Source organism: Limulus polyphemus, unplaced genomic scaffold (assembly GCF_000517525.1).
Source record: "Limulus polyphemus unplaced genomic scaffold, Limulus_polyphemus-2.1.2 Scaffold188, whole genome shotgun sequence".
In the NCBI taxonomy this organism is placed as follows: domain Eukaryota; kingdom Metazoa; phylum Arthropoda; class Merostomata; order Xiphosura; family Limulidae; genus Limulus; species Limulus polyphemus.
In genome coordinates, this window is record NW_013665798.1 from 237,509 (window position 1) to 247,424 (window position 9,916).

Here is a 9,916-nt window from a genome sequence, read left to right on the forward strand (position 1 = left end):
GTAATTTGAGTTTCTAATTTGTATGAAACTATATACTTAGTATTTTGACTTCACAAACATCTAATTTGAACCAGTGTTGCATTCAAAATACCACGACACACAAAAATCGATGTTTATCTGTGTTTTTTAGTATTTACTTTTAAACTAACAAATTGAGTAATGTATAGTTCTAAAATTTGAATTATAATATACAGTTTGATACCAAACTTATTGACATAAATTCATGAAATAGTAATTCATTAAAATTTTGAATGTGAGATGACGTAGCTTTTCACCTGTGACCCATATAGAAAGGGTTAATTTGAAAATTGTAGCTTCACAAAGGGATGCAGATGTGAAATTGAAAGCATACAATAACCATAACATATTTACTCAGGCAAACTGAATCACCTCTAAACATAACACTTAGTTTTCATTAGTGGGTTTGAACCCTGTAAAATTTGTTGTTTAATTGTAAGTATATTTATGTTAGCTATCTAACTGACATCAAATTACAAATATGTTGAACCCCTGGTTTTAAGCTTATTAATTTTATACAAATAGAGCTGCAATTTTTTGTTTATGAAATTTTTATTAACTTTTTTTCTATAAATTATTGTTCAACCTTAAGATTTTTGTTGAAAATTAATCACAGTTTTTGAATTTAAATCAGTTTTTTATAGGTTGACTTTCTTTGTCAATTTTTACCAAATATTTTGTTCTGTACACTAAATTTGAGTGGCATTGATCACTTTGTAAATGTTCTTTTCTTGAAAACTTTTGTAATACAAGTAAATCTACTTGCTTCTTTTGGATTTTAACTATAGAAATAACATTATTCTTTTCTAGTAACTTGGATGTGACAGAATGTTTAAGTGGCTGTTTTGTTTTTGTTTTATCTTTTTTTGCTGTAATATTGGTGGTTTTAAATGAGCGAGTTGTATCATGGTTATTATCAGTATCTTTTATTCCAAAACATTCTTACCCTCTGCTGTCACTTTAGCTATTCCTTGACATTGGATTTGCCTATCTAAGCATTGGTCTTGCATGCTCCAGTCTTTTATGCCTCACTTAAATGCTCTTGGCAATATTTAGTTTGCAAATCCCTCCACCTGCATCAATTTGCCTTTTATCCTGACACTATATAAGCACCTCACTTAGATAATGTAATCACTTTTTCTCCACAAACTGTTGGTCATTTTTTTTTCTGATAAAGTACTGTGGTTTGTTCTGTTGATCCGTTGGTAGATGGAAACATACATTCATCCTGGGGGTATTTTCTCCTGGGGCCTCTGAAGCTGCTTTTTTTTGTTGATCCAGGTTATTCTAGGAAGAATTTGGACTTTGTTTTCTGATGCTTTTCTTTACTAGGTCAGCTTCTCACCAGTCCAGTTTGGATCACCCACTTCCTACTCCTTTTCTTCAATTAGTCATTTTGGTTTCTGAGATTTGGGGGCTTTTCTCTATGACTTTTGAGAAAATTGTTGGCAGCCTATCAATGGTCCCCACATCAATTTGTGGACTACTGTAGTCTCCTACAGACTTCTACCTTGGTCAAGTTGACTGCTTTTGTTCCTTCTGTAGAGATACCTTGGTGAAGAGACTTTGTCTGCCTGCTGTAGCCTCTGAATGTTACATATGGCTTCTTTTTATCATCACTTGATGTTAGCAGGTGTCCCAGAGGCATTTGCATTGCAAATTGCCATCACCTGTTTGCATTTTTTGTTGTTGTGGGTCTTTTGACCTTCTTTGACTCTAGCAACTAAATAGACTCAGACCTTAGTTTTAGGGCCACTCCATTTGGGCCCATCGATGCCATTAGCATCAGTATCAACCTTGGTGTGTGTGTGTGGGAGAGGTCAGTTACAACTATTGATAGACACCTGGTATACCTTCATTGCAGATCCTTGGGTACTTTGGGTTCTGGTATCGAGGTTGGTCTTTCCATTCAATTCTCCACCTCTATTATTCTCTCACCCTTTGGTATTTCCATCTCCACCTTAACAGTGGGATATGGATTTTTTTTCATGGTTATCAGAGAGACTGATCACAGGGTGGTAATAACAGTTGATCCCATTCTTCTGGGATTTTAATTCTGTTTATTTGTTGTGCCTGAGACAAGGGTAGATTCGTGGATGATCGTTGTTCTTTCTCATCTCAACCCATTCTTCATTCCTCCCTGGTCCACAATAGAGTCCTTTCTCATTCTATGTTGGCATTATTCAGCAGATCCATGGATGTCCAAGTTTGAAGTTGCTGAGGAATTTCTCCACATCCTCATAGTGAATTCATCTTGCCTTTAGCCATGTTTTGTATACAGGAATCGGGTTCTGCAGTTCAGGGATCTAGCCTTTGATCTAGCATCAGCACCATATGTCTTCTGCTGGGCTGTACAAGTTTTCATCACATTTTACTCCTGGCTCAGCCACCTCCCATCCAGCTCCAGGCTATGGAATGGGCAGTCAGGCTCTTACTTACAGAGATGGTTTTATCTCTGGGGTTGTGGGCTTCCCTCAAATTTCTTGAAATTGTTTGGGATGAGGACATATGCTATCCCTTCAGTGGTCCCATTGCAACTAATGGATCTAGAACTTCAGTCCACTGGATTTTCCAGACCCTTTCATCAGGAGCAATATCTTACCCTACCCTACCTCCCCACTAAAAACTGGTTTATGTCTCAAAAATGTGATTACACTATCTGAATGAGGTGCTTATATATACAATACCTAGATAAAGAGTGCTTTGAAGTTGGTGGAGAATGTTACAAATTAGAATTTGCCAAGGGCATTCGAGTGTGGTATAAAAGACTGAAACAAGCACTTTCAATGCTTAGATGGGCAAAGAGTGGAAACCATGGAGATCAAGAAATAGCTATAGTGTCAGTGGAGGTATGTGTTATTGGAAATACATTTTCAGTTTAGGAAAAATGTTAACTTAGGTTTTAAAGTATATCTCATATTTTTTAGATGATGGTGGTCGTTACACTTTCATCAAACAACCAGAAATCTGTCACTGGAATCTGAAGAAATTAGCTGAAGCTATCCAAGCAGCACTTCCTTTAACAGAATCTCTACCATTGTTAGATTTATACTTCCCAGAATTTGAACTTTGCTACTTTAATGGAATGAGAAATAAGGTAGCTACATGTAATTATCAAATAATTTATTATTGAAATTTTGAATTTCAACATAATTTATATTTTTATAATCTTATTTCTTTGGTTGAAGTGTGTGTGTATAGTTTTATTTTTAATATATTTGTTTGCAGTTAACATAATTTAGTAATAAATAATTTGTAATAAACATTTTGTAATAAAATTAAACAGTAGTATATTTTTCATGGCTGCATTACATTATGTTTATTTATTTGAATTTTAGCTTGGTCTCCACAAAAAGCTGGATGAGGATAGGTGAGCAGTAACATTTTTTGAATACAGTACTAGTGTACGTGTTTGTCATAATAAGCATGCTTCAGACATAACATTTTACAATCATTTGCTTTCATTTTATGTAAAAAGTACCTAGAGTATTTAAATATACCTTGTGAATATTTATAGAAATTGGTGAATAATTTTAAATTCTAAATCTCCACAGATTGGAATTAGTGTATATATACAAGAAATTAGTATGCTTTTTTATGCATGTACTCATACAGTGTGTGTTTAGGTAATATTAGTTAATCTTATTTGACTTTTAAAGTTGTATGTACATTGTAGGCTCAAATCATTTTAACAATAATTACTCACAATGTAAATTATGTAATTATATAAATGCTTCAACAGTATGCATATATATTTAAAGAAAAGAAAAATTTAATTCAAAATTATTTTATCTTTGTTGATTTAAAAATTTCTGGCATAAAAGGGTTGAGAAAAATTATTAAACGAGCTTTAAACTGTTGATATTATTATTTTTTACTGGTGCTTGAACTTTTTGAAAGGTTATAATTTTTAGCACAGTATCTGACAAAATTAATGTCACAGAGAAGTGCACACAGTCTAGCTCATTGAAATGCCATTTGCACACTTAGTTCTCACTAATTCTATTGGGAATTAAAAACTCCATTTGCATACTCTCCCTAATTCACAATCAATATTCATGTATACCTGGTAATTCCTCCAACTGTCCTAAGTTATAAGTGCTTGTAACAGAAATATTTCTTCAGCAGAATTTTATGAAAAGTAGGTCACTGCAGTCACTTTACATGAAAGTTTGAAATATTTCTCACCAGCTTATGTACCCATCCTTTGTCTGGGTTATGAACTTAAGAAAATGTGGGAGTGGATACTAAGATAAATAACACAAAAATCCTAACTTCCACACAATATATTTATAATATAACATATTATTACAGTATTTATCATTAGCTCACCAGAAATTTTGTATAAGCTTTAAGAACTCAATACGTATATACTTAAAACATGGTGTACACTGTGCGATGGTCAGGGTGACTTTGTAGGAAGAAGTAGTTGTCATAGGAGTGCTTTCAACACCCAGCTCTGTCCTTCCACAGTCATTGGCCGCAAAAGTGTCTTACAGGCTGAAATAGTAAGGTTATGGGTGAAAGTAGGAAGTTGGTGTAACTCAAGAAATGGCTCTTCATATCAGTCTTTGTGGTGGCTGTTAGAGTAAAAACTTCATCTGAGTTTATGTATTATTGCAATAGCAGTGGCTATTTTTGTCATTGCATTCCTCCAAAGAGAGTGCTAGCACACTCTCTGAGATATACAAGATGTTTGTGTGCATTCCTACACACTGTGTGTATGTTATGTTATGAAAATTTTAATAAAGTTTATTTTTTGTGTAAGGACGTAGTCCCATCTATGAATGTAGTTAACTCACGTGCAAGATAATAAGTGCTCAATAACAGCAATAATGGGGGGGGGTTGTGACACCCCCATTGACATACCCCTTGTTCTAAACTATCATCACACAAAGTTTGAGATTGGCCCAGCAACCTAAAAGTAGTTAGATAATGGACAGACAAACATATACACACATTTTTGTGCTTTATATGTATAGATTAAAAGATAATTTAAACGTGTACAAATGATTGACATGAACCAGATAACTTTTTTTCTTAAGATGCATTATAATTTTAATTGTTTTTGTTTAGTTAATACACCTTGATTGTCAGTCATATATGTCATCTATTTAAAATATTTTTCTCAGAGTATACTAAATAAGAACAGATGAGATGAATTTCTGAATTACATTTTTGAAGCTCCTATTATTTTTAAATTTTTGTATCATAATAACACATACTGTGATCCAGTTCATTAAATCAGCACTTGAGAGTATTGGGTATAAGTTTTTTACTTCTTTTATGGATAATTTGGAAAGTCGCTATTAATTAACATTTGAAAATTATCTATGTGGATTCAAGATTGGATTAATTTTCATGATTTAATATCTCACTAGTGGTTTTATAAATTGTGTTGAGTGCTTAGCTGAAGTTATCGACATTTGTAACATTTATTTCTCAAAAAGCTTTTAAGTATGTTATGTTCTTTTGGAATAGCTTCAAAGTTCAAGAACTACATTAAACAGGAGGTATCTAATTGATATCTTATTAGTGTGATTAGAATGACTGGTATAATAATTGGGTGAATTTGATCAACCACAATAATAGATTCAACATGACCGTCTGTTTGTTTGGCTCAGTTGATAAGATTAAAAGTCTGGCCTTTTGTGGTTTTAACTAATATGATAAGTTTAATGCACAGCTTGTTGTTTGTATTATTTCAGTTTCCTAGAAGTAATGATGTAAATTTTACATCTGCCTTTTTAAGAAACAGGTAAAAAAAATTAGGTTAAGGAAAGAACTTGTAACATGAAAATTAGTTTTGTTTATGAATAAAACAAGTAATATGTTTTTAATTTCTCCCCACTTAACTCTTGTGTTTGATTTGTTTTTACTTTATTGCTTAGTGATGTAGTATCGCTCTTGATGCTATAACGTGTAGTGGTTTCGTTCCATCACTCAATTGTATTCAACTGATGATGCTAGTTGAACCTAGCAAAATAGTTGTCTTAAACTAAAAAGGTTTCACAAACATATTACTTGTTTTATCTGTAAACAAAACTTTAATTAGAAAGAATAAATATTACTTTTCATCTGTGCATTTATTTATGCACTGTAGAAAATTTTTTACTGCTACTGTATCAAAGCTTACTTATATAAAAAATGTCCAGAAAATAATGTGGCCAATAAAAATTATGTATAAAATGATAATCATTGTTTTGAGCCAGTTTGCTTATTTTTTGTTTGATAGTATAGCTGAAATGATCAATTCTATGCATTTAATAAAATGTGTTGCAGTAGTTCTAGTTCACCTAACTGGTCTTTGAAGTCAAGCATATTGTCCTGAATCAAAAATAGAACAATTTACAATTTTACTTTTACCAAAAACTCCATTAGGGAATAATCTGATGTGAGTAACTTCTTGTCACCCTTGCTTCAGCAGCTGACTTACATCACATCGAGTAACTTCTTGTCACCCTTGCTTCAGCAGCTGGCCTACATCTACATTACAGGCATACCTTGTTAGAGAGACCCACCTTAAGAAACCATTTGCTTTTTTTTTTATACAAGTAAATTGAGAATACTTCTAAATTTTGAAGTCATCTTTGTGTGTGTTCATAATTACAATATATTGTTGATAGGCAAGTTTTGGGCAATGTAATAAGCTATACTTGCAATATATAGACTAGGTGCAGACATGAAACAGATGCTAACAATTTTAAATATTAATATTTAGTTAATTTCTGGCCAAGGTCTAGTGTGTTAGGTAAAAGCTCATGTGCCTGTAGATATGTGTGATGTGTATATGACAGTGATCATTCTAATAGGCACATAATTCATAATAAATCCATGTTTTTTTAATAACTCCCTACCAACCCTTCAGTGGCATTGTGGTAAGTCTGAAGGTTTATAAATAAAAACTGGGTTTTTATATCTGTGGCGGGAACAGCACAGATAGCCCATTGTGTAGATTTGTGCTTAACAACAAACAAACAAAACATCTTACCTGTACTGTACTTTCAACTGTTATGTACATCTTTCTTTGTTGTAGAGAACTGGTTCAAAATCTTTTTAAAACAATGGAAGTTACTGGAGCAGACTTTACAAATACCTTCCGATGTCTTTTGGTTTTGTCACTTCCTGCTTTACCTGAATTCCACCAGTCGTTAGACAGTGTGAAAAATAAGCTTTTGAAGTATTGTGCGTCTGTTGAACAGATGATCAAAGCTAACCAACCAAACATGGATTTACGGTATGTTGTTAGATATAACATCATCTTGGATAGACCTCCAGCTTCTTTATTTTTCAGTGTTGCAGAATCATCATCCATGATGTCACTTTTTATAATCGAGTACAGTCTACATAAACTCATAGAATCTCCCTTCTTTTCATTGTTGAATACCTGTTGATACAAATCAACATTACTTGTAAATAAGCCATATGTATTGTACAAACTAAGTTGGTTGTTTCACATAACATTATTTTAATTATATTATGATATACCTTATTTTTTTTTAAGAAGTGAAAACAATATTATAATCAGCTAATTTTAATGTGCTTTATAAGTATAAAAACAAATCATCTTTAATTTTATTTTATTGTTAAGACTTTGAATTATCAAGAAAAACATAAAGAAAATATCAATAATAATAGTAACCTCTAATAGCTTAAGTTTTCTGTATAGACTGAACAACAACACACATGTGAGATTTATTTTTATTTATACTTAATACACTGTAAGATGTATTGCATATGGCATTATCACATGTTTGCTGTCATGTTTTTGCCAACCTGATGATCTACATTAATTAGAGAAAAGTTTCATTAATAACTCAATGTACAAATAATGATAGTCTGAATCTATGCCAGTTGAATGACAACTATGTTAAGACCTTTTATAGAACTATCCAAGATTTTTCAAGTTTTTAATTTGTGTTGTCAATTTTGTTTTATATTCTAAATTTAATATTGACATGAACTATCATCTAACACAGTACATTTTAAAGCCTTACCCAAGTTGAGTTAACATACTGTACTAAATAACAAATATTATCATACAGGATATTTTATCCTGTACTTTGAAAAACAAAATCAATATTGAAAACTATTACAGTTTCAAAACTTACCAAATATAAATGTTCTTTCTTCTTTTTTGTGTGTTTTAACATGTTATGACAAAGAAGAATAAATTGCATTCAAACACGTTAATATAGTATTAGTAAACACTTCTTGATATACATGTATTCATTAATTACCATTTTGTAACAGTGTGAAGATTATCAAATCTCCATTTGAAAATATTTAACATGAGATAAAATTACAAAATTGTAGCATTTCAATAGAAAGTAACTTTGGTGTAAAATAACATAGTAATATTTTTTTAAATTTTATTAGGCAATTCCAACTGTTCTTGATACTAAAAGAAACCAATCCAGAACTTCTTGAACAGCTAGGTAAAGGGGTAGCTGCCATAGAGCGTGTTACAGCACGTATTGAAAAAGCAAAGAAGTTACAGGTATACACTGTATATTAAAACACGGCTACTGTAGTAATTCCTGCTTCTCTTTCAAAATAATTCTAATGTGTTGTAGTAAAAAAAGGTTGCCTTCAACATTAGAGAAAGTTATTCACTTTAAAATAAAGATATCTTAATGTCTTCATTGAGTTTCAATGAAATCATATTTTTAATTCTTATTATGGCTGGTTTTATGTGTTCTAATGAAAGTTTGAGTTGTCAAATATTGGAGTTAAGAATGAACTCTTAAGTATTATTATTTTTTTAGTACATATCCTGTCTTAAAATACAGCTGTTACTGTTTTGTTTTTACTAATATACTCACTACCAATAAGTTAATTATAGAAATAAGCATAGCTTTTCCACCAAAGTTGCCTTTTGTGAATGCTAGAGGATTTCAAGTAGACCTCTTACATGTTCCTCTAAAGTTTATTTTGTTCACTTCTATATAATGTTCTTATCCAGCTGATTTTTCACTTGTGCATGTGTGATGAGTACTTTCCGCTTTACCACATTAAATAATTGTTTTTGTTTTCTTAATTTATTAAGTATTTTTACAAGATGTATTTGCTTAGTGTTTGTGGTTATACAGTTAGTATGTTCAATCATATTAGGTCAAAGTGCAAACATAAATTCATTATTGGTTGTGTAATGAATAAGAAGTGTTTTTTTTTAACTTTACGACATGAGAAACCAGAAGTTTTATCCATCATTCTTAGAGTAATTCATTGTTTATAACTAAATGCTACAATTTCAGCTGTTGTTTTAGATTTAGATTTTTACACTTTAAGATTCTTCAGACAACTTTCTTAACCCTTTCCATATGGACCATGGGTGAAAGGCCATGTCATCACATTTGTTGACTCGCATTCAAAATTTTACTGAACTACTATTTCATGAATTTATGTCAATAAGTGTGGTATCAAACTATAGATATTAATTCAGATTTTAGTACTATACATTACTCAATTTCTTAATTTAAATGTAAATATAAAAAAAAAACAGATAAACATTAATTTTTGTGTGTCACATGGTATGTTGAATGCAGCACTAGTTCAAATTAGATGTTTGTGATGCCAAACTACCTAGTCTATAGTCGTACAAATTAGGAACTCAAATTACCAATATTGACAAGCTAGAATATAAAATAATAACCTCTTGTCTTTTCTGTTTGCTAAAATGTTGCTCATGTAATAAATCACACAGTGTCACCCTGCCCACCTCTTTCCACATTTGGAAACGGTCCTTTATATACACTAACGTCTATATATGACATGAATAACCAATCAAAAGCTCAGAATGTCCCCCAAGGGGCTTTCTTAGCCATTTTAAATTCTTAGGATGCTATCTCTTTCTTTTGAACCAAGGTTATGTCTCTAGTCTGCTTGAAATTTCATA

At 31.6% G+C, this 9,916-nt stretch overlaps 1 protein-coding gene across 2 annotated transcripts in view; it reads left to right on the top strand.

Annotated features, from left to right (window-relative positions):
• LOC106478194 (selenoprotein O-like) overlaps positions 1-9,916 on the top strand; it is a 46,891-nt gene that overhangs the window by 19,914 nt on the left and 17,061 nt on the right. For both annotated transcript variants that reach the window (XM_013938720.2, XM_013938721.2), the window contains exons 7-10: positions 2,946-3,115; positions 3,357-3,388; positions 7,055-7,255; positions 8,398-8,518. In XM_013938720.2, coding sequence (XP_013794174.1) covers positions 2,946-3,115; positions 3,357-3,388; positions 7,055-7,255; positions 8,398-8,518 — 524 coding nt within the window. The remainder of the gene's footprint in view (positions 1-2,945; positions 3,116-3,356; positions 3,389-7,054; positions 7,256-8,397; positions 8,519-9,916) is intronic.